The sequence below is a fragment of the Aspergillus foveolatus genome (assembly GCF_047715535.1).
Source record: "Aspergillus foveolatus strain CBS 279.81 unplaced genomic scaffold BDW70scaffold_55, whole genome shotgun sequence".
Taxonomy (NCBI): domain Eukaryota; kingdom Fungi; phylum Ascomycota; class Eurotiomycetes; order Eurotiales; family Aspergillaceae; genus Aspergillus; species Aspergillus foveolatus.
In genome coordinates, this window is record NW_027396119.1 from 85726 (window position 1) to 106868 (window position 21143).

General features: G+C 50.1%; 10 protein-coding genes across 10 annotated transcripts; 5 read left to right on the forward strand and 5 right to left on the reverse strand.

Annotated features, from left to right (window-relative positions):
- Positions 1–804: 804 nt before the first annotated feature.
- BDW70DRAFT_170449 (BTB/POZ domain-containing protein) lies at positions 805–2278 on the forward strand (the record flags this gene model as incomplete). Its single annotated transcript, XM_073742933.1, has 2 exons — positions 805–1839; positions 1890–2278. Exons 1-2 carry the CDS (start codon positions 888–890, stop codon positions 2276–2278), a joined length of 1341 nt encoding a protein of 446 aa, XP_073593090.1. The 5' UTR covers positions 805–887.
- Positions 2279–2380: 102 nt separating this feature from the next.
- BDW70DRAFT_170451 (oxygenase MpaB family protein) lies at positions 2381–4055 on the reverse strand (the record flags this gene model as incomplete). Its single annotated transcript, XM_073742934.1, has 4 exons — positions 2381–2746; positions 2804–3530; positions 3608–3636; positions 3708–4055. 4 exons carry the CDS (start codon positions 4053–4055, stop codon positions 2381–2383), a joined length of 1470 nt encoding a protein of 489 aa, XP_073593091.1.
- Positions 4056–4527: 472 nt separating this feature from the next.
- BDW70DRAFT_162752 (glycoside hydrolase family 35 protein) lies at positions 4528–7650 on the reverse strand (the record flags this gene model as incomplete). Its single annotated transcript, XM_073741181.1, has 3 exons — positions 4528–5756; positions 5809–6805; positions 6853–7650. The coding sequence occupies 3 exons, from the start codon at positions 7648–7650 to the stop codon at positions 4528–4530; spliced, it is 3024 nt and encodes a 1007-aa protein (XP_073593092.1).
- Positions 7651–8391: 741 nt separating this feature from the next.
- Positions 8392–9489, forward strand: BDW70DRAFT_142073 (thiamine pyrophosphokinase-related protein). The gene is made up of 2 exons (XM_073737872.1): positions 8392–8460; positions 8516–9489. The coding sequence occupies exons 1-2, from the start codon at positions 8420–8422 to the stop codon at positions 9432–9434; spliced, it is 960 nt and encodes a 319-aa protein (XP_073593093.1). The 5' UTR covers positions 8392–8419; the 3' UTR covers positions 9435–9489.
- On the reverse strand, positions 9490–10393 carry BDW70DRAFT_142075 (DNA-directed RNA polymerase core subunit RPB8). The gene is made up of 2 exons (XM_073737873.1): positions 9791–10393; positions 9490–9737 (listed from the first exon to the last, which is right to left on the reverse strand). Exons 1-2 carry the CDS (start codon positions 10120–10122, stop codon positions 9632–9634), a joined length of 438 nt encoding a protein of 145 aa, XP_073593094.1. The 5' UTR covers positions 10123–10393; the 3' UTR covers positions 9490–9631.
- On the forward strand, positions 10372–12129 carry BDW70DRAFT_142077 (elongator complex protein 4). Its single transcript, XM_073737874.1, has 3 exons — positions 10372–10832; positions 10895–11823; positions 11878–12129. The coding sequence occupies exons 1-2, from the start codon at positions 10679–10681 to the stop codon at positions 11599–11601; spliced, it is 861 nt and encodes a 286-aa protein (XP_073593095.1). The 5' UTR covers positions 10372–10678; the 3' UTR covers positions 11602–11823; positions 11878–12129.
- On the reverse strand, positions 11718–12325 carry BDW70DRAFT_98827 (uncharacterized protein). Its single transcript, XM_073745356.1, has one exon. The coding sequence runs from the start codon at positions 12203–12205 to the stop codon at positions 11834–11836; it is 372 nt and encodes a 123-aa protein (XP_073593096.1). The 5' UTR covers positions 12206–12325; the 3' UTR covers positions 11718–11833.
- On the forward strand, positions 12126–13658 carry BDW70DRAFT_98820 (tRNA splicing endonuclease subunit SEN34). Its single transcript, XM_073745355.1, has 2 exons — positions 12126–12217; positions 12422–13658. The coding sequence occupies exon 2, from the start codon at positions 12446–12448 to the stop codon at positions 13376–13378; it is 933 nt and encodes a 310-aa protein (XP_073593097.1). The 5' UTR covers positions 12126–12217; positions 12422–12445; the 3' UTR covers positions 13379–13658.
- Positions 13659–13712: 54 nt separating this feature from the next.
- Positions 13713–15094, reverse strand: BDW70DRAFT_98831 (RNase P/RNase MRP complex subunit). Its single transcript, XM_073745357.1, has 3 exons — positions 15074–15094; positions 14316–15014; positions 13713–14255 (listed from the first exon to the last, which is right to left on the reverse strand). Exons 2-3 carry the CDS (start codon positions 14911–14913, stop codon positions 14047–14049), a joined length of 807 nt encoding a protein of 268 aa, XP_073593098.1. The 5' UTR covers positions 14914–15014; positions 15074–15094; the 3' UTR covers positions 13713–14046.
- Positions 15095–15488: 394 nt separating this feature from the next.
- BDW70DRAFT_152639 (uncharacterized protein) lies at positions 15489–20399 on the forward strand (the record flags this gene model as incomplete). Its single annotated transcript, XM_073739473.1, has 9 exons — positions 15489–15860; positions 15917–16620; positions 17159–17241; positions 17324–17564; positions 17624–17791; positions 18170–18635; positions 18682–19620; positions 19800–20054; positions 20256–20399. The coding sequence occupies 9 exons, from the start codon at positions 15489–15491 to the stop codon at positions 20397–20399; spliced, it is 3372 nt and encodes a 1123-aa protein (XP_073593099.1).
- Between the last annotated feature and the right edge of the window lie 744 nt (positions 20400–21143).

The window sequence follows — 21143 nt, forward strand, 5'->3', positions numbered from 1 at the left end:
CTTCTGTCCTCTGTAAAAATGCTTCCGTACTTAGTTCGCGCTTCTTCAAATTAAAAGTCAAAAGAAGATACGCCTGGACAAGGCCAGGAACAAACAGTTTCCCCAAATGGTCGAAGTACCGTGGAATACTCGGAAGAGCAGAAGTTAGATTCCACTCGTTAGATCTCCCGGGATCTACTCGCGACATATTTTAAGAAAGCCTGTTCTAAGAAGCTACAAGGACACTTATAAAACTACAGCGTGTATCAAGCCAGAACTGGTTACTTTGCCGAGCGGTTAGGGCTACATCTCTAGACGAGGGAAATCGGCAGCTGTTAGGATACCTCGAGGCGGGCTCAAAGCGGTCCCCAATATGGGCTTTACTGCAACGTCTGCTCCGGGGGCATATGCCAGAAAGACATGGAATAAAGCAGAGGCACAAGCCAGCTCGAGATCGAAATCGCAGATGGACTACCGCTGGCCCCTTGAACCTTATTGAAACCAACAATCAACGTAAAGGCTGACGAAATTAAAAGAAAAACAAGCATTGAAAACCCTTAAGGCCAACTCATCGTAATAACTGGACTTTTAGTGCTCTTCATTGCACCGCATCGAGTGCCCCGTCTACCACCGGCGCCAGCGGTGCGAGCGGAAGGGCACTACTCTTGAGCTTGGGTTGGAAGCCACGATGGATGCAGATAGTCCAGATGGGTCAGTGAAATGGGCTCTGCGTCTAGCTAGTGGTTGGCGTGGGCGAAAGTCTGAAGATAGAAGGTGCGTTATCGAGGAAAGGGATCAAGCTAATATCTAGAATCTTTTTGTCCAGTCCGCTTCCAGTTATGATTCTCTCCTTTGCTGACTTATTATTCCCACTCATCCGTTGACTTTGCTTTCTCTAAGAGACTCTCATGGAACCGGATTATGTCCTCGACCCGCGCGGCGAGGTCATTCTCGTCGTCCAGAAACCGAACGCCCCGTTCGCCGAATGGAACCAGTTCCTGCCTCCTCTGACACCTCCTGATGCCCAACAACATTTGGCGATGCTGGGAACGAGAGGTATGAATGCCGGATACGCTACTGAGCTGGCACCAACACCGGAAGCTGGGGATGGGAATGATGACGACGACGATGATGATGATGATGATGCAAACATCGGATACCCTAATAGATCAGCATTCGTGCACGACGGCGGGGAACTCGAAAATGAAACAAGCGTCGACGGTGCTGACGAGTCAGAATCTGCGAGCGATGCTGAATATGCTGGTGGAATGAGCGCCGAAGATTTTACTGAGCCAGGGCTCAAGCACGACGTTGAGGAAGACGATTCCAGGACATGCATCCTAATCCCTACCCAGCCAGGATCTCCAGACCACGACAAAGAGGCGGGTTCGCACGTCCAGATCCAGGTCTCTGCCAGGCATCTCGCGCTCGGTTCGCCAGTCTTCGACAGAATGCTCCACGGCAATTGGAAAGAAGGCCGGGAATTCAAAGAAAAGGGCTCCATCGTCCTGGTCGTTGACAGCTGGGATGTTGATGCGTTTCTAGTGGTCCTTTATATCTTGCATTCCCAGCTGCTGAAACTGCCTCGGAAGGTAACAATCGAGCAGCTTGCTATGATTGCAGTCATAGCAGACTACTATGATTGCCAGAGTGTGCGGTTCTTTGGCAGCTTATGGGTCCGATGCCTTCCTAGGAAGCCTCCGGCGTCGTCTTTTCATTTTCGAGATATAATGCTAGGGCTCTGGATTTCTTATTTCTTTCGGCATGCCCTCACCTTCAGCGCCTATTCGCGTGCTGCAATCGAGCAAAGTGATTACTTCATCTCGTCGCTTGGCCTGCCTATACCAGCGACGATTATCGGTGAGGTCTATGATGCGCTCTGGCTTGGATGACGGACTTACGGTATCCAGGTGATCTGAATGATAAGAGGATCGACGCAATCGGTCGAGTTATTAACGGACTGTATGACCGTAGGGACCATCTCCTCTCGGACGATGCATCAATTGAACCGGGATGCACTTTAGAATGCAGGTCCATCGTGCTAGGTACTTTGATGAGGCACATGCACGAGCACAACTTCCGGTATCACCCACCAGAGGCTCCCTACATCGGTATTCGGCTCTGTGACGTCCGCAATGTCGAACGCTTTCGTGCCCCAGACTGGGCGAAGCGTGACGAGCGCTATCCTCGAGATTCAGAGTGGGCATATGCGTGGCATGATTGTCAAGAACTAGCCCTGGCTCGTGGATTTGAGACATGGTCCTCGGTTGGTCTGGATTTGGCCCACTACACGGTTTAGCTTTGCGTGTAGATTTGGTTGGTTGCAAACGTAGGTTTCGACCACTACCATGTAGCCTTTTCATTATCTACAGACCGGTCTTATATAACAGAAAAGTTTCTTTCACAGTGACAATCTTCCTCGCAACCCCTTCACAAGTTCCGGCAGTGTGAGTGCTCCAACAGGTAGTATCGCCAACCGATCCCTGAGAGCCCGCAGAAGACTGGGTATTACTACACGACTCTCTGGGAAAGCTCCGGTAATGACCAAGTAGAGCCCTGTACTAAACCCGACTGTGGTTGCAAATGCAGAGAGAAGCCCTAGATACGAGAGGATCTCCACACCTGGTTTCTTAAAGAAATACCTCTTCCGCTCCCCCAGCCTTGTTCTTCTCTTTAGCGTTGGAATGTATTTGAAGTCGAACACTGTTTCTTTCCCGAGACCTTCTTTCTCGTCCATGAGGTGTTTCCAGAACATTTTCTTGCGGTTCTACATCGCGCTCATTAGCCTGCTTGCCCATGGATGTGATATAGGAAGGCCACGTACCTCGATAACATGTCGATCAACAGCTGGAATCAACGGAATCGTCTTACTCTGCACCTTCACCCAGAAGCAATACCCCCAAATAAGCACTCGGTAATAGAGACCCGTCTTCGGGATGTGTAGTTCATCCGACAGCTGATCACCATTCAGCAATCTCGTCAATGCATCCATGTACTCCAGAGACGCGTATATCGGGGCCGTGTTCTCCAGTCCAATCGCAATATTCCTGGCCAGGATTCTGCCCGTGTCTGTCGGATCAAACTCGTTAACCAGCAGCGACTCCGATACAACCTTCGCTTTTGCTGCACTCTCGAACGGCTCCGTCGGCGCCCCCATATACCACGCCACCAGCCGCCAAACTGCAATGTAATCCTCCTCTTCTTGTGGAGTCAAATGAATCCCCTGCCGCGGAAGACCCAGCCAGATGACCGTGCTACTGAACGTGTTTATCGTCGCGAATGAATCCAGGTCATTGATGGGGAGACCGTAGCGCTCGGCGTCATAATATGTGGGATCTTGTTTTACGAGACTCATAATTTTCCGGCGCACAGCTGAGTGTAAGAGTCTGACGCGCACGGAGGCGAGGTGCCCCTCTCCGCCTGGCTTCAGGGCCTCGGCGCTCTTGTTCACTTGGATTGTGTGCTGGACTGTTTCGAGGAGGCGACGGCGGACGACTTTTGCGCTGAAGCCGCCTGTTCGGGTCAAAACTTCACCAACGCGGATAGCACCCCTGTACAGTTTATGGTTTGTTAGGGCTGGTTTCTGTTTTCAGGATGAGATGGGATGGTCAGAATTGGCGATACGTACATTCCGCCTAAAAGGCTAACGAATGTCAACTGGGTCGATCAACATACGTTAGCTTTCGTCCTGCATGACACGGCATAGAAAGGAATGATGAATATCATACAGCATTTGTGATAGGCACCAAGTGCCGCCAGAAGAGATCCTGGCCACGCTGGATCTGCTCCCAATCCACCCATTCCGGCACGGTATTGATTTGGTTCCAGAGCTCTTCCAGCTTAGGGTCTTGAGCATGGTTATCCCTCAGCAGTGCGTATCTATCCCGTTTTGTGGGATCTTCTGAAGAAGCCGGTAAACTGTCAAGTATCTCGTTGGCTTCGTCGGCTAGGGTGTCGCAGGTTCGGATCCAGGGTTCTAGTTCGCTGCCGGGACGGTGCTGCGGGGTCCACTCGAAGCTATAGTCCCAGTAATGGTAGACGACTCGATTGCCCTTCTTATTGGTTGTTACGGACATTTTGTTATTTAGGTGAGGTGTAGTGAAGGGTAGATAAAGATAGTGTTGAGCGGTTGCGGTGTGGTAGTACATAAAAGCTTTCTATATGAGGTTCGCGATCCTGAAGCAAATAGCAACACCCGCGGTCCGGGGTCCGGGTCCCGGGCATAGAGATCATCAGGCCATTAGATAGTTTAAGATGGGTTCGTGAATTGCAGGAGAGTCACACAGTATGCTGCCGATCAATGGTGGGTATCGCATGTGAAGCAGGGTCATGTCCACTGAGTCAGTTGGAGCTCTTGGCCCAACTGCGGATGGCTTTTGACGAGCAAATGCTGACTACCTATCAACTTACAGGCACCAATACATTGGTTTTCATTCTTTCTACTCACCAGGCCGCGGGTCGAGGATGTCACATGGAGAATAGTGCGCGGCGCGCGACCTATCCTTGATGGCGCCGCCATCCGCCATCTGACAGCTTGTGTACCCAAACTTAAGCATAGAGAACTCGCTTCTCATCCCATCCAGGGCGCAGGTACATTCCGTCAAACTTGACGTCTAGAGATGACGCGAGCACGTACTCAACCTTGACTTGCAGGTCACACTTGGCCTTTTTCTCTTCCTGGTTCCAGATCGCAAGGCCAATAATATTGTCGCCGTCATAGTTCCAGACACCGGGAGGTACAGGGAAGGTATTCATGGCCTCATTCACGTAAGGGTAGTATCTGCCATATTGGTACCCGTTGATATAGAGGTAAGCTCGAAAGCTGTTTGAGGTTTCGTCGCTGTCAAAGTTGAGCTTCACACTCAGCGCCACATCATGGCCAGCTGGTGTGTTCAAAGGAAGATTAGCGCGGTAGAACCGGACTCCTGCTCCTGTGAACCCGTCACTCGGTGATGCTTGGGGCCATTTCAAATCGTCGAAGCCTGGGAGATGCCATCCAAGACGTTCGGCTGTCAATCCACCCTCGTTGTAGTGAGTTCGTACTGGATCGAGCGTAGCACCGGTTGCACCTCCCGCTGTCCCGGCGACCTTCCAAGAGGAGAATCCAGATTGGCTGTTCAGCAAGGTGGCATTGACGATGCCACGAATGTTCAAGGATCCGGAACCTTGATCGTGGCCTGTAATATCTTGCATGACGAGAAGGACATTCTCTCTGTTACTGACCGTGCCATTGGGAAATGTGATCTCCTTAGTGCCAACTGATGAGCTGATGTTTCCCAGAAACGAGCTGATGAATCTTCCATTCAACCAGGCTGTCCAACCATGAGCAATGCCGCCCTGGACTTCAAGGTAGACTCCATCGGCAGTGCCATTAAAACGAGCACGCCAAAGGTGCACCCCATTGTGGAAGCCGTACTGGTTGCTGTAGAGATACGGTTTTGTGGCGTCGTCGTACTTGCTTGGAGTTTCCATGTGGTCTGCATCCACCCACGCAGGCCCGGAGTCGGAATAGTTGGTAAGTCGCTCGGGCAGGCTGTCCTGTACTCGCCAGGCTCCGAGCTTGGGGATCTCGAATTTTTCAGGTCCATCAATTTGCGCCGTGAGACTACCCCAGCGGGTTCTATTAGTCCTTAAGCGCTTTCCATTCCATTCTATGGTCTGCACTTTCTTAGCCGTGAAAACCTCAATTTCTGCGGTCTCGTTGGAGTCGCCCCGCAATGAGATGACTCTGCCCTCAAGCTGTGCTGCCCTCACCAGGTGAGGGCCCTGGACGAAAGCTGACCCAGCAGTCAGGAAATGAGTTATAAACAAAATTGATGGAGAACTTACCAACTTGATCAACAGGCACAATAGGGTCTGCCGTCAGCGCCGGCACCCAGAAAAGATGTGCTGTATCGCGGTCCATCAGGAGCACACGCACATCGTTGTCGGTAGTGACAACGGTCATACCCGCTTGCTCCTTGAAATTGACAACCAGGCCCTTTTTTGACTTGACGAATTGAACTTTTGACGCATCACCTCGAACTGCACTACCGGATTTCGCACCTTCGATAAAGAACTCGCCGCCTTCACCATTAAACACCCAAAGCGCCAGCGTTGGTCGGGAGTCAAAAACGCCGCAAGTCAGCACTTCGGCGGTCGAGTATACCAAATTTCTTCCGCCAAAGCTAAAATCAGTCACCAGGATTTTCGCTACATGACCATTTAGTGACATCTTGTCATTATCAGAAACCGTTGGCACTGTAAAGTTTCCCGCTGAGGTCCGAACCGATAGCCGCAAAGATTGCTCATCATTGCTGGTGGGATCTGTATGTCTGATGGCGTAGAAACCAGCGTCCGTATCAGGATTCCTGAGTTCGATAGTCGTGATTGCTTCGTTGTCAGAGTATGATGTACTGTTCCCCACGATATCGGTCTTGGTCAAGTCCTTCGCCACTCTGGTAAAAAGGGCAAGGCTTTTGATCTCATAGTACTTAGAGCCAATTGTTCGATTCTCAGCGATGGCAGCGCTGTATCCGTAGCTTGTAGGTACGAACGGTGCTCCGATCCAGCCCCAGTTGGTGCCTCCGTGAATCATGTAAAGCCCAAGGATGGTTACCCGCTGAGCGACGTTGTCACGGTAGTAGAAGTTGACAAAAGACTCATCTGTCTTTGCTTCGCATCCTTCAGCTGGGCCGTCCCAGGGGTTTAGAGCGCCTCCCTGAAACTCGGGCATCATGGAAGGCTGTTTTGGAGATACCTCACTAAAGTGTTCCGTGTAGTCCATCAAAGTGAAAGACGGATTAGATGTGCTGCAGTCACTCGGTATGCAGGACCAGCAGGATGGCTTTCAGAGTCAGTGGAGCACTAAAGGCCAAGGACTCTGGTACTCACATAGTTATCGAGGCCATAAATATGAACATTCCCTCCAGCTCCAACGGTGTCGTAGTCAACAGACCACGATTTATATTGACGGCCTGGCATGTTGTGTGTCATCGGAATAACTATGCCGTTTGATTGAGCGTTCGCGAATAGAGTCTTCATATACGCGATTGGAACGGGTTTCGGAATCTTTTCCTCCACATTGATCCATTGTTGATTGAACTCGTTTTCGATCTGGTATAAGATGACAGTGCCGTTGTGGGTAACCTGGTAGGGTGCCGTAATCTCTTCCACCTTGGTCATGTACGGCCTCCATGCAGCTGTAAAGGCAGTATCATTATTGCGCAAGTCACCATACTCTCCTGTTGTGAGCCAGAGTGGCATGCCCCCAGCACTTGTCTCCGCGTTGATATAAGGGCCTGGCCGGGCGTGAACGAAAAGGCCCAGTTCTTTCGCGATTTTATATATCAATTCGATGCCATGAGCACCTGTTTCAAAATCAAGCGTATCGTTTGTCGGTGCATGGTAGCCCCAATGGCTATAGAAAGACACTGTGTTCAATCCCATTGCTTTGATCTTCTCCATGATATCAACCCACATCTCGGGGACCGGTAGGCGAAACGGATGAAACTCTCCGCCAAAGGAGAACACCCTCTTGCCGTTGTATATGAGGCTGTAGTGGTCCCATTGCACTGTCTTGTCTCTCAGTCCAGTGTCTCGAATTGGCCATGTTACCAACTCATCGGCATGGATGGGGGAGAAAAGCGGAGCAAGAGCAATGGCAACTCTTGCCCAGTCGTAAACTCGCATCTTGATATAGCTGAACTTTGCTGGCAACCTTCTGATGCAACGCCATCAATCGGTCTCAAATTCGACTATTTATAGTCAGTTCTTCGTTCAATACATCATGCTTGATATAGACCAGACTTCGGGAAGATATCTAACCATCATGATCGACCAGAAAAAAGGATTTATCCCACCAGTCCTAGATTGCAGTCTCAGAATATGTGCATATCTGGGCCATAAAGCCTCTCCGCTCCTACTCCATACCCCGCCCAAGACAAGAGCGGATAGCATGGATCGGGAGAATTCAATACGATCAGCAAATACGATCAGCACGTAGCGGGCTTGCCTCCGTCTAAACGACATCAGCATAGCGGGTGAAGATAGACCGAAGCTCTTTCCTCTGAATTAGTCTGATATCAAACGATAGAAGATAATCGAGAGTAGTGTAAACCTCGGCTCATTTGCTACCGTTAGACATTAGACCGAGCTATGAACGGTTATGGGTCATTGCCCCAGAAATTACTGCCCCTGATTAAAACCTATAACAAACAAGTATGAGATCAGGTCCCCTCTCCAGAGATCGACTAAAGAGGATAACTGGACTGGAATGACGATCTGGTTCAGGTTAGATAGTTATAGACGGGGTCCCAAGGAGATGCGATTCCCAACTCGGAATAGTTGGGTGCCGCTCTAACGGGCACGAAAATCACCCAGGCACATATCTCACTATCAGCGGATGCCTCGCGGCATTTACTCCAGAGATACTCGGCAAAAGTATCTCCAACCCTTCAAAATGACGAAAAGCAATCTCAGGCTAGTGGAGGAATGCGATAGGTTTACCCCCTCGCTCTCATCCGCCATGTGCAAGTCATCACTAACAGAGATATAGATTCCCTTACTACCAGGATGACCCCGCAGCCTACACAGCTCACATGAAGAAGTATCACTCCTTCAAAGTCAGAGGCTGCGGGTCTGTCCTGGGATACATGCTCAACGGAGTGGTGGATCGATTCGACTGGCCCACCGAGTCCTGGTCCATCGATGCCACAAACCGCACAGTCACGTTGACCGCAGGCCCAACACCAGCAGAGCGAAACCTAGCTCTAGCTCTGGTCCTCGAAAGAGCTGTCAAACAGGACCTCTTTGCAGTACTGCGCGGATGGCGTAACGAACTGTATCCGGTCTACGGCCCAGATGGGGAGTTCCTACTTGAGATGGAACGGTCCGCGAGTCCGCTGTTTGGCATCGTTGCGTACGGTATCCATGCTACTGCATACGTCGAGGATGAAGAGGGCTTGAAGCTGTGGATACCGCGGCGGTCGAAGACGAAGCAGACGTATCCTAGTATGCTGGACAATACAGTCGCCGGTGGGATGAGTACTGGGGAGGAGCCGTTCGAGTGCCTTGTTCGTGAAGCTATGGAGGAGGCGTCCCTTCCTGAGGACGTCGTCAGAGCCAATGCCATTGCGACTGGCTGTGTATCATATACTTATACCCGGGATAGCCGTGCCGGCGGTGAGACAGATCTCGTGCAGCCGGAGGTGGAATACGTCTACGATATTAAGCTGCCTGCAGATGTTGTTCCGAAGCCGAACGATACTGAAGTGGAGGAGTTCTGCTTGCTCACGGTTGAAGAGACGAAGAAGGCATTGGCTAATGGGGAATTCAAGCCCAACTGTGCTGTCGTGTTGATTGATTTCTTCCTCCGCCATGGCATTTTGACGCCTGAGAACGAGAAGGATTTCCTGCAGATCATTACAAGGATTCACCGTCGGTTGGAGTTCCCGACAGTGTCATACGCCAAATAGAGGCCAGGTAACGGTGAATATTCGAGGTATATTTTGATATGTTCTATTCAATAGACCCAAATGCCAAATAACGCCAACGCTGCAACAAAATCACTTCAATCCGTAGAAACGCAGACTTTTCTGGCTGTTCATATTGAACCAGGCCAAAGAAGATAGATAGACCCGATGGATAATTCCCACAGATGAGTCGGCTTTCTTTATTTTTTAAGAAGGAGGTACACGTAGTCTATCCGTAGGGGCGCGAGCTTCTTGTAGGGACCTTCGAGGTAAAGCAACAGTCCGCCAAATGAAACGAAAGCCGCCCTGTAGCCCTGAGGTTAGCATCTACGGCTGCTACAGGACCGCGACAAGCTTACATGTTCCCAGGAGAATCCGAGGCCTCCTCAAACCGGTAGACCTTTCCGTGGCAGACATAGTCGTAGTCATTTGCGAGTGTCTGCTCGCCCATTCCTACTTCCCTCCATCCGGTCTTTGCTCCGTCCTCCTTGCCGTCTAAAGAGAGGGTCGAAGCGAGGGCCATGGAAAGCGACTCTCCGGTAGTGCAAGGGTAGAGCTCCGAGTTGATATCGAGAGTAAATGTGGTTTGAGAATCGGACGAAGTGCAGGTCAGGCGGGAGACGCGGTCATATTTCTCTTGGTTGACACCGGTGACCGTGAAGGTGTCTTCAAAAAGTAAAGGGTCCGACATGACTGCGGGTGGATATTAAGGCGCTCAGTCTCTGGTATGGCGCAGAAACGACAGTAAGATGAATGTGCCGGTAGTGTCACGTTTGTTAGCTGTAGTGGTCGCGACGGAGGAGCTTTTTTCTGCTTGGATTTTACTTAGCGTAACTAGGTACCGCCGCCGCTTTTATTGCCGCAAGCAGCCCCGCCGCAAATCTTCAAAAGTGTCACCTGCTCCTCAACAGCTCCCAATTATACGCAAGATGTCCTTTCGCAAAAGGAATATAGGCTTGTCAGCAGGCGCCGACCGAACACCTGCGTCTAATCTACAATCGCAGCCGCAACGGGCCGTCACATCGCCTCCCACGACTACTGGCGTGCGTCCTTCTCCCGATGACGGGCGGCCAACTACCTCTACCGGTTCCCCGTCACTTGACAGTCTTCTAGCTGGTCACGGTGGACTTCCTATTGGAAAGACACTTCTACTGGAGGAAAATGGGACTACAGACTTCGCAGGCGCATTGCTTCGGTATTATGCTGCGGAAGGTGTCGTGCAAGACCAAAAGGTTCACGTCATCGGAATGCCAGAGCAATGGGGTAGAACTCTTCCGGGCTTGATAGGTCCGGCAGAAGCTGCTGATGACAAGTCGGACAAGCGCAAAGGGGAGCGCATGAAGATTGCATGGAGGTACGAGCGTCTTGGGGAGTTCGGAGCGGGCGTCGCTGGCGCAAGAGGTAGGTTACCGAGCATAGTTTGGCTCCAGTTTTCTCACGCTGACCCCGTTAAACTTCCATAGCAGGTCCAAGTGATCAAAGCCTATCTTCTGTTGACGATGGCGCAGCTAAACCGGCATTTTGTCACGCATTCGACCTCACTAAACGCCTCACGCATCCGTCTATAGGCAACATCACATATATACCCCTCATACCGACAAAGGAGCCTTTGCTTGTTTCGATCCTGAAGAAGCTTCAAACCGTCATCACCTCCAGTCCTCCGCACACAGTCCACCGCATTGTCATTCCTTCCTTCCTAAACCCCACGTTATACCCACCAGAAGTCAGCGAGCCTGAAAACGTGCTGCCGTTCCTTCACTCCCTAAGGGCTCTAGCGAGCTCGCCTACCAGTCGCATAACCTTAATGATGACACTTCCACTTTCCCTCTTCCCGCGGTCCTCTGGCCTTGTGCGGTGGATGGAGATATTAAGCGATGGTGTCATTGAGCTTTGCCCTTTCCCGCATTCGTCCGATGCTCTATCTACGTCTGGAGCTGCCACATCGCACGAGGAACCTCCACAGGGTATGCTTAAGACGCACAGACTTCCGGTTCTACACGAACGGGGCGGCGGGAGCGATCAAAATATCGGACAGGATTGGGCGTTCACCCTGAGCAGGCGAAAGTTCGAGATCAAACCGTTCAGTCTCCCGCCTGCTGAGGGAGACCAAGAAGCGCAGAATCAGGGACAAGCAGATAAAATGCCGAAGAAGGAGGATCTCGAGTTCTAGAGACGGACTGGCTTCTGTGAAGCGAAAGCAGACATTCCTATCATTCTTCGTGATTGGATTCTACCAGCAGGTTGTCCAACTCGATTTGCTCGGACATGGCAGACCCAGTATTGACCATTGTACGAAGGTAGTATCGCCCGTAAGAGCCAATCCCTGGCGTCACAGAACTACCGAACCGAGAACGAAACCTGTTCCCTAGACAGGAAGAAAAAGCAAGCCATGCTTTGAAGTGTTAGTTGCGGAGGATATCATCATAAGGGAGCGAGCGGTAGCAACCTATAAATAGGGTCAGGGGTGTGAAGAACACTAGAAAAAGTAGCAAGAAGAAATTCATCCTGGAATCGACGACAGCGCTGTGGTATTCCAGCCTCGCAGTCGTTTCTCTCAATGAGGAGGAATAGGCTAGGTCTGTCAGACGACCGGAGCGAGCTCTCCCGATTGGGGAAAGCGCCATCCCCACTGGAATTTTTGTCCTTAAATTGATCCCCGCCAGTTTTCTTCCTCGATTTTTTCTATTCTCTCCGAAAACTCGAGGCGTAAATTTATCGCCAATAAGCTGGATTTGCTGGCCAAATCCTTGAGTGACTTTTATTGTCATGTTCATTCATTCTTGATGGTAAGTTCGAATCAGCATTATTTCGCGCACAGATCAAATGATTATATACCTACTATAATCTGTCAATCCCCTGAAGCTCGCTATATAATCTCATCAAAGAGCACAACGTGATTGAGAAACGTATTGAAAATGACTTGATCTCTTGCCAATTGGTTTACCGTACTTTTCCTTCCTGGGCGATGGACTAACATGTGTCTATTGCAGTAGTGAATCTCCTGATCGCCCACAATGAACCCCAGTCCAGACCTTCCGATCCCGATCTCGTACATCGCGGGTAACTACTTTGTCTTTTCGGTCGACGCAACCACGTTCTTAAGACGTGAGCACCATATTTGCGGCGTCCTGACCGGGACTCTACCACAAGTACCACAGCAGAATATCTTCACGGGCCTGCCATTGGAGCTGATGCCAGAAGAAGCAAGGCTCCTGGTGGAGAAGGGCGTAGCTTGCATTGTAGACGAGGTAAACTTCCAGAAGCAGGGGATGAAGTCTCTCGTGGAGGAAGACCGCAAGAAGTATCTCAAAGAACTAGAATTGCAAGGTGTCGAGTCTATGCAGCTTCAAGTGCGCCGAAAAGAACGGCAACGGGAGGAAGCTTTGAAGAAGAAAAATGAGAAGGCTGCTGCAAAGGCGAAGAAAACAGAGCGGAAGCAAGATACCACTGAGCCTGCGTCTGGGGAAGATTCTATCGTTACTTTCTTTGACGATGCCCAGCCCTCTGTCTCTCCTAATCACGTATCCTCCCGGCGTTCATCGACTCTAGCCGCCCCTGACGCTATGGGAATCACCCCAGCTGTATCCCACCCGCCCCTTCCTCAGCAGCCGCCTGCCGAACATATTCTATCGCTTCCGGAAGTGCCGTCTTCGTATCCCCTGTTCGCACATCTCCACTCTAAGGGCTACTTCCTGTCCCCCGGGCTTCGATTTGGTTGCCAGTACATGGCATATCCAGGGGATCCGTTGCGATTCCATTCTCACTTTCTTGTGGTTTCAGCTGAATGGGACGAGCGACTGGACTTGATGACAATCATAACTGGAGGTCGACTCGGCACAGGCGTCAAGAAGGGTTTTCTCATTGGGGGAGCTGACAAGAGCCGTGGCGATCCTGAAGAAGCAGGCGCCAATGTGAGATCGTTCAGTATCGAATGGGCAGGGATGTGATCATTCTGTGGCAAGGGCCACACCATCGATCTACCCGTCGTCATCCATGCCGAAATGAACGGCAACTCGTGTCGACAACTGCCATAAGAGACATCAGCTCAACTGCTCTTGATTCGGCAAGATGCCGTAAACGTGGCCTCGACCTGGCGGGATCGCTTCAGGTCACACCGATCGTTATGCCCAGCCAGTACACAATGTACTTCCACGGCGGACTTAAAGCAGGTCACGCGCAGCTTGTGTCATCGGGATGTGTCACTCATCTAAGTATAGAGCCGCATCTCAAGTACCTGTAGCTTGAACGGAGCCATGATAGTAAAAGTCAGGAGTCCGCCAGTAGTCAGAGGATGGAAAGTAGAGAGAATATTATTGCAACATCCTTCATCTCGGTCCAGTGATCTTCATATTGGTGTCGTAGTGTAGCCTTACTATAGTCCTGTCATTGACTCAAGGGCGACGCGTAACCTGACTCATTTGAACGCTCTAAGCCCTAATCTTTCGATTGCAAAGGCTGAGTAGGGACCTGGGTGTATATAGCTCAGCTCCTAAAGACAGCATTGCGCTATGTGAAAACGCTTCTTAGTGGAGAACGTTTTTGAAGCAGCGGTGGACAAGTGCTTCCACGGTCAACCAAGCTCCAACTAGCTGATGACCTAAAAGCTTTATGCATTTCAAAGATATTCCACATTGCGCCACTTGAACTTCTTGTTGGCTCTGTCCACCGGCCGATTTTGAAACTGGCTGCCGTGAAGCTCGAAGACAAGTTTCTTGCTATTTTCAATTCCCTCGGCACCAGTTTCAGTACTCGCCTTCTCTTCTGCGCCCTTGGGGTCAGGCAGCGGCACACAGAAACGAAAAATAGTCTGCTCCTTGGGTATATCTAGTTGCAGCTTGTTAGTTTCAAATTCAGACCAGCCGTGAATGACGGCGAGGTACTCACTCTTAACCTCATCCTTCTGCGTAACGATCATAAACGTAAATTTTGTATCCCTAACCACAATCCCTTTCAACCCAACCCTCCCCGAACACCGACTCCTAACAACCTCCACCTCTGCACCGTGGAAATCCGCGCTAACCAATTTGCTCCCGTGCGCAAGCGCCGACACCAGCTTCCGGTTTTTCTGTTGATTCTCCTGCTGCTTTTCTCCCTTTTCCTGCTTCTGCTGCTGCTGCTGCTGCTGTACCCTCCACCCACCACCCCCAGGGCCCAAATCCAGTATCCCCAACATATATTGCACCCACATCCGATTCAAACCTTGGAAGATCTCATACTTGCACTCCTCCTTCGGCAGCCTGTGCACCCCGGACTCCCGTTTCTCGCGCGCAGAGAGCGGTTTCGGTTTCTGGTGACGGAGGAAGTATTCCTTCTTGCGAAGGCGGTGGAGGCGCCGTCGCGAACGATTATCCGCGGGTGTTGGGGATGTTGGTCTGAGATAGAGAGGCTTTTGCTTAATGCGTTCGGTAAAGAGGGTTTCGGTTGTGTCGGAGGAGTGGGCGCGCGCAAGGAGTGTTTGCGCAATGTGCGTTTTTGAAGACATGTTATACGTCGATTCTCGTGGTTAGGTTGAATTCCCTGAGTTCGGTTCGAGATACTGCATTCAGAGATAGCGCATGGTTGTGCTTCGTTTGGGATCCTTAGGTTCCTAGAGTCAGTTGAAATCGAAACGGCGCGCAAAGGGATTTTGTAGCTTTCCTGATTGGGAAAGGTCCGATATCTCCGGCCGCAACAATTGTCGTGCACGAGTTATTTCAAGCTTGATCTATATGTCTTACTTAATTTTTATATATATATTTTTTGATACATACTGACGGCTGCGCAGTAATGCTGCCTTGCGGTGGTTAGGAGTATTCCACAATTGACACAAAGCACCTCTCGGCAACCATCCGCGGTACTGCATCATATATTTATATTTGACATTACTTCTTTCCCTAAAACTTCGGGTATACCATCGATGATCATTCGTTCTTGGTCATTAGCTTTGGTTGGAGCTAAACCAGTTTCCCTCGGTCCATCTGCTTTCCCCGCATCCAATATTAAGCGCAGTCTGTTTCCCGTACCACGATGTAGACGGCTCTAGACATATCCTGGGGGTTGCACCAGCTTTGAGCAATAATGGAAAACGAAAGGGATCAATCCCAATTCCCGGGACTTCCCCCTTTTCCAGACGATGTGCCAACCGCTCCACTGCTTCGCCTCTCCTTGAAAGCTCTACTTGCAGGAAACGAAACAGAGATCGAAAGACTAAGCAAAGCATGCGAGGACATTGGTTTCTTCTACCTCGATATGCGGGATGCAGGCACACTTACGCAAATTCTGGAAGATGCCGATAAATTATTCGAAATAGGAGCCGGCCTGTTTGAGCTCCCGCTAGAGGAGAAGAAGAAATATGACCTCAGTAGCCAAAAGTCTTACTTCGGGTACAAGGCACAGGGAGCTGCGGTTGTTGATCGGCAGGGTAACCTGGACAGGAACGAGTTCTACAATGTCAGTCCGCTTCGTTGCTTGTTTTCGTGGTAATGCCTATACTAAAACATTTCTAGGTTTCCAAAGACGACATCATGGGTATATCTGGACCACTCCCGGCTCCAGACATTATAAATAAGAATCGTCAGATCTTCGAATCGTTCATCAAGTACTCACACTCTATCGTCACGCTCATCCTCAATATCCTCAACACAAGCTTAGATCTTCCAGAGTCGACGCTGACCAACATCCACCGTCTCCACGCTGTAAGCGGCGATCAAGTACGCTTTGTCAAAGCACCTCCACAGCCTGCTGATAATCGCCGTACTGCTCTGGGCGAGCATACTGACTTCGGGAGCGTGACTATCCTATTCAACCGCTTGGGAGGGCTTCAAGTGCTTCCCCCGGGTGCGGACGCAGAGTGGCAGTACGTAAAGCCTATTCCGGGGCACGCAATTGTCAACCTAGGAGACGCCATGGTGAAGTTCACAAACGGGCTGCTTCGGTCGAACATTCACCGTGTTGTCTCTCCCCCGGGTGAGCAAGCAGACACCACTCGGTTTAGCCTGGTCTACTTCTCCCGGCCGGAAGACGATGTCCCGCTGCGGCGATTGGAAGGGCCCTCTCGCATTCCGAAGCTTGATGAAGGTGTAGTGGAAGAGAATATCAACAGCAAGGATTGGATCATTCGTCGAGCCCTAGGTAGGAGAGTGGATGTGCCTGATATTGAGTATGACAAGTCAGCAGGGACGGAGATGCTGAGTAGGAGATTAAAGGTGTAGTTTGCCGCATATAGTCACCCTACAAGTACATACCTTTGGGAATTCCATTACTTAATTGTCAGATGCTCGCTCCTGCTCTAGGCCGGACTGCGTCGAGGATCCGTTTAACACATGAGTTGAAAAACCAGGATTCCTTCACTCCTCCTATCACTATCCTCTTTCATATTTTCCATCATCTACAAAATAATTCATCTTTCAGTAAACTCTCATTAATGCCCCATTAGCTTGATAAGTGTTACTTCTTCCTTATCTTGCCCTACGCTTCTTCTCTTACGCTCCTGTCTCCTACAATGTTTCAGCGCTATCGTTCCTCTGTGTTTCTTCACCTTTGGCCACACTTGGGCAACACATTTAGCTAGAAGTGCGCTCATGTCTTTAAGTGTTCTTCGTCCAAGATGGACTACTTGCCTCTTCTTCCCTTCTCTATTCCGTGGTTTTTCTCTCCATTTACAAGGCCAGGGCTCTACCCTCATTTGACGGCAATATGGACATAACGTATACTTTCAACGAAGAGAATTTGGCCTCTTCCGTTCTAAGTACTCCAACGTCCGGGCTAAGAACTCCTCCTACCTCCCCGTTATGGTCTGCAGGATCCGCAATCACAACTCCCGGAAGCAGTGGTGGGATATTCATAGAATATGATATACCCTCTAGCTAACACCACATCATCAGGAACAACCGAATGCAGCCACTGGCAGGCAGATGACTTTCAGCCTGGCTCACTAACTCAGACCAAGGATTACCGCAATAATGGAGCATTTCAGGGTAATGACAGCAAGCCTTCGGGGACTGAGGGAAAAAGATATGCGTTCTTTGCGTCGATCAGAGAAACTGTTCTTCCACTCCTAGGCGCTGATCACAGCCCTGGAAGGCTATTCGGGATGGAAGAGTCTGCCCATGCTCAAGTCACAGACTACGTGCTACTGGATACGCAGCCGACAGGGCAAGTAACCTGTTCCAAAACACATCGCTCAGTCGCGAGCTAATTGATGGTATTTTCAGGATACGGGCAACCCTAAAGCCTTATCAATTGGAGGGACTTTCGAAAATGATATATTGGCGCAATAACGGAATAGGCGGTATACTCGCCGATGATATGGGCCTAGGCAAAACTCTTCAGGCCCTTTCTCTCTTCCAGTACATCAAGGACAACGAAGGAGCAGACAGTAAGTTCCTGGTTGTATGCCCATTAAGTGTTTTGAACACTTGGATGTCCGAGATCTCTAGGTGGACGACTGGGCTCAGACCAATGGCATACCATGGAAGCAGTGAGGAGAGAGAAAACCTGCGCAGATGCTTCAGACAGCAGGAGACCGAGCGTTGGAATATTGTTGTAACAACCTACGAGACGCTTTGCAGTGATCTCTGGTTCTTTCAGAAGACAGTTTGGGCACACGTGGCCCTCGACGAGGGCCACCGCATAAAGAACAGCAAGTCTAAGCGAACGCAGGGAGTCTACAGGCTTCGTTCAGAGCATAAGATTGTGCTTACAGGGTAGGCACTTGTCAAGCACACTGCCATTCCATGAACTGACATTCTTCCTTCCAGCACGCCTATTCAAAACGATCTAATTGAGCTGTGGTCTATTCTTCATTGGCTGTACCCAGATGTCTTCGTCCCGGCTACGGCCGAGCTTTTCGAAAACGCGTTTTCCTTGTCAGACGGAAAGTTTGACAGCATATTTCTCAGTCATGTTACCCGCTTCCTGAAAGTTGTAATGCTACGCCGAACCAAATGTGATTCTCAAATCGGCCTGGATTTACCACCGAAGAAAGAGACTGTGTTTTCGGTGCCACTCACCGAGTTGCAACTGGGTTGGTATCGCACGATACTCACAGGTGTGGATGAATCGATCTTGCTGGGTAGCATTGAGCAGGAAGATTCTCAGTCGAGCGTGCTCCCAATGACGAATAGCATCGTCGAGTCGATGATGGCGGCTTGGGAGACGGATAGAGCAACTAATACTAAGAGACGAAGTCACATAACTACCAATACGCTGATGGAGCTGCGTAAAGTAAGCCGTCGGCTCTTAATAATTGAAGGCTCTTCTAACCATGTAGTGCTCGATACACCCGTATCTTCTCGCAGACGCTCTTCCCAAGGAGTACGATATCGGTCAGCATATTGTCGATGCGTCAGGCAAGTTTATTGTTCTCCAGAAAATGATCCGCCAGTATGTTGGATTAGAGAACAAGAAAGTCATCATCTTTTCGGGATTTGACCAAATCCTCGATCTGTGTGAAGACCTCCTGGAGATGGAAAAGGCACGGTTTTCATTCAAGTACGTTCGTTTAGACGGGAGCACATCCTCCGCATGGAGAAATCTTTCGGTCTTTCTCTTCCAGAATGATCTCCGGTATATGGTGTTCTTGCTTTCGACCCGGGCCGGAGGCGAAGGTCTCAATCTCGTCAGCTCATCCATAGTCGTTTTTCTGGATGATGATTGGAACCCTCAGGTAATGCGGCAAGCCGAATCGAGGGTTCATCGCATCGGCCAGACACAGCCCGTACAGATATTTAGAATACACGCCAAGGGAACAGTAGAAGACCAAATGCGCCGGCGTATGGATAAGAAGGCCTACTTAGCAGACAAGGTCATGGGAGAGTTGGGAAACGACATAACCCACCATATGGATCTGGAGGAGAGCACTGAGGATGAGATCTGTTTGATACCGAGCAGGTCGATTGTCCCTAGGTCTTTTGATGCAAAGGACCTAGCAAACTTGGACTTCCATTCTATAATGTCCTCGTGTGCTCTTGATGAGGTCAGCATGCAGGGGATGTCTCATGCGGAAAAGAGAGCATGGCTTGCACGTTCGGAACGGGTAAAGACAAACATCTTCAACGGTGTCATGGTGGAAACAAGATATAGACGATTTTCTGTTTATGATGGAACAGTCCTCAGCATCTCCAAAGCATCTCGTCGAATCGGAAAGTCTCGTGTAGTCACAGTTGGAGAGTGGGAGGTTTCGAAGGAGAGCATGGAGATGGCAACTCCGGTCAGTCCTACCTTTCCGAAGCAAGGGGTTGAGGATAAGGCGCACAAAATGAACGAAGCTGTAAGTACATCCTCGCCAATTCTTGCAAAGGTCAAGTCTAAATGCCTCAGGCGTGTTTTTCGTGCCACAGTCAAAAGCCGATCAAATGTGAAACCTGCCCTAGGTCGTTCCACCTCCAGTGCCTCGACGCCGAGGATATGGACTATTCCATTAAAGGTCAAAGCATAATTTGCCCTCATCACTACTGCTGCAGATGCGGGAAAACAGCCAGCACTGCCGGAAGACTTCTATTCAGCTGTTTGCAATGCCCTCGCGCGTACTGCGAGAATTGCCTCGACTGGGATCGTACAAACTTCATTGGGGAAAATCCAGCCGCAGAAGCTCTCGGCTACGTGCCCAAGAATGCATTCTTTATAGAATGCGCCGGCTGCAGGGTCTCTGTGTTTACTTCTGTAGAGAAGCGTCCTTTCAGGTTGGAGAATTTGCAACCGGACCTTGACTCGCCGAAACGCGCGAAGCACTTCTAGGAGCCTTGATCGTCCGAAAGATCCTGGAATTCGTGTACGTCATGAGATATTTCCAGCAGCAATTACGACATACTCTCTTAGTCTCATGTATCTTGACCCAATATCAAGGTTGACCAACGTATGTCATCTTCTAGTAGTCCGTCCCAATATATCCGTATACGGCAGCCTATTCTCCAGGCTGATCACCCGAACAACCCAGGTGGCAACCAAGACAGAGAGGGTATAAAGCACCCGCCCCGATGCATTGCATGATGACTGCATGCAGATTAATTGCAACCCCGAGTAATAAGCATGTTTTCGCCCCCGTCCAGTACTGAAGAATGACAGCGCCTGATTTCGCAGCTCGGCCAAATACCCTTGTCCGAGCAGGGGTTCAGTTTAGGCATGCGCCGCGACTACCCTGTGCTCCATTGACCTGGGCGAGGGCGAGTACTCTGTAAGGTATGATGATAGTGGGCGGTGGAGGTCATATCAAGCCGTGATATTAGTACGATCAACACCCTGTAGCATGATTCAGCGACATAGATTCAGCCATTCACAACCGTCAGAAGGTTAATGATCCCCTTCGCCATGCTTTGACGATCACACTATCATCCTTCACTGCGCTTGCATTCGCATTGAGGGCGCATCAAGCCCGAGGCACCGAAGTTATTCCGTGTTAACTAATGGATCAGACAAGATTCCTGTTCCTTCACCATGAAGGCATCCATGGCTTCCATCATCGGACAAACTGACCTGACTACTTACCGACTACCGACTTAGGTGGTACGATATCAAAGAAATATTCCACCACAATGGATCGGGTTAATCAACCGCACACTCCGTCCTACTATATTCTAGACATAATTTGGGATACATCATTATGTCACAGGACATGAGCATGAGGGTGTGGAGAACAGGCTCCAAGTTCGAGGACTTGATTCTGTTGTATATACTGACATTCTATAATAATCTTGAAAAGAAGGGAGGTGGGGGGACCCTGCCATACAAGGGAGC

Bases quoted from the DNA above. Each gene is read 5' to 3' on its own strand.
- BDW70DRAFT_142073 (XM_073737872.1), top strand. From the start codon at position 8,420: ATGACGAAAAGCAATCTCAGGCTAGTGGAGGAATGCGATAG. The intron at 8,461-8,515 runs GTTTACCCCCTC...ACAGAGATATAG, and splicing joins CTAGTGGAGGAATGCGATAG to ATTCCCTTACTACCAGGATG.
- BDW70DRAFT_142075 (XM_073737873.1), bottom strand. From the start codon at position 10,122: ATGTCGGACCCTTTACTTTTTGAAGACACCTTCACGGTCACCGGTGTC. The intron at 9,738-9,790 runs GTAAGCTTGTCG...TCAGGGCTACAG, and splicing joins TCGGATTCTCCTGGGAACAT to GGCGGCTTTCGTTTCATTTG.
- BDW70DRAFT_142077 (XM_073737874.1), top strand. From the start codon at position 10,679: ATGCCAGAGCAATGGGGTAGAACTCTTCCGGGCTTGATAGGTCCGGCA. The intron at 10,833-10,894 runs GTAGGTTACCGA...AAACTTCCATAG, and splicing joins GGGCGTCGCTGGCGCAAGAG to CAGGTCCAAGTGATCAAAGC.
- BDW70DRAFT_98827 (XM_073745356.1), bottom strand. From the start codon at position 12,205: ATGAACATGACAATAAAAGTCACTCAAGGATTTGGCCAGCAAATCCAG.
- BDW70DRAFT_98820 (XM_073745355.1), top strand. From the start codon at position 12,446: ATGAACCCCAGTCCAGACCTTCCGATCCCGATCTCGTACATCGCGGGT.
- BDW70DRAFT_98831 (XM_073745357.1), bottom strand. From the start codon at position 14,913: ATGTCTTCAAAAACGCACATTGCGCAAACACTCCTTGCGCGCGCCCAC. The intron at 14,256-14,315 runs GTGAGTACCTCG...AGCTGCAACTAG, and splicing joins GCAGAAGGATGAGGTTAAGA to ATATACCCAAGGAGCAGACT.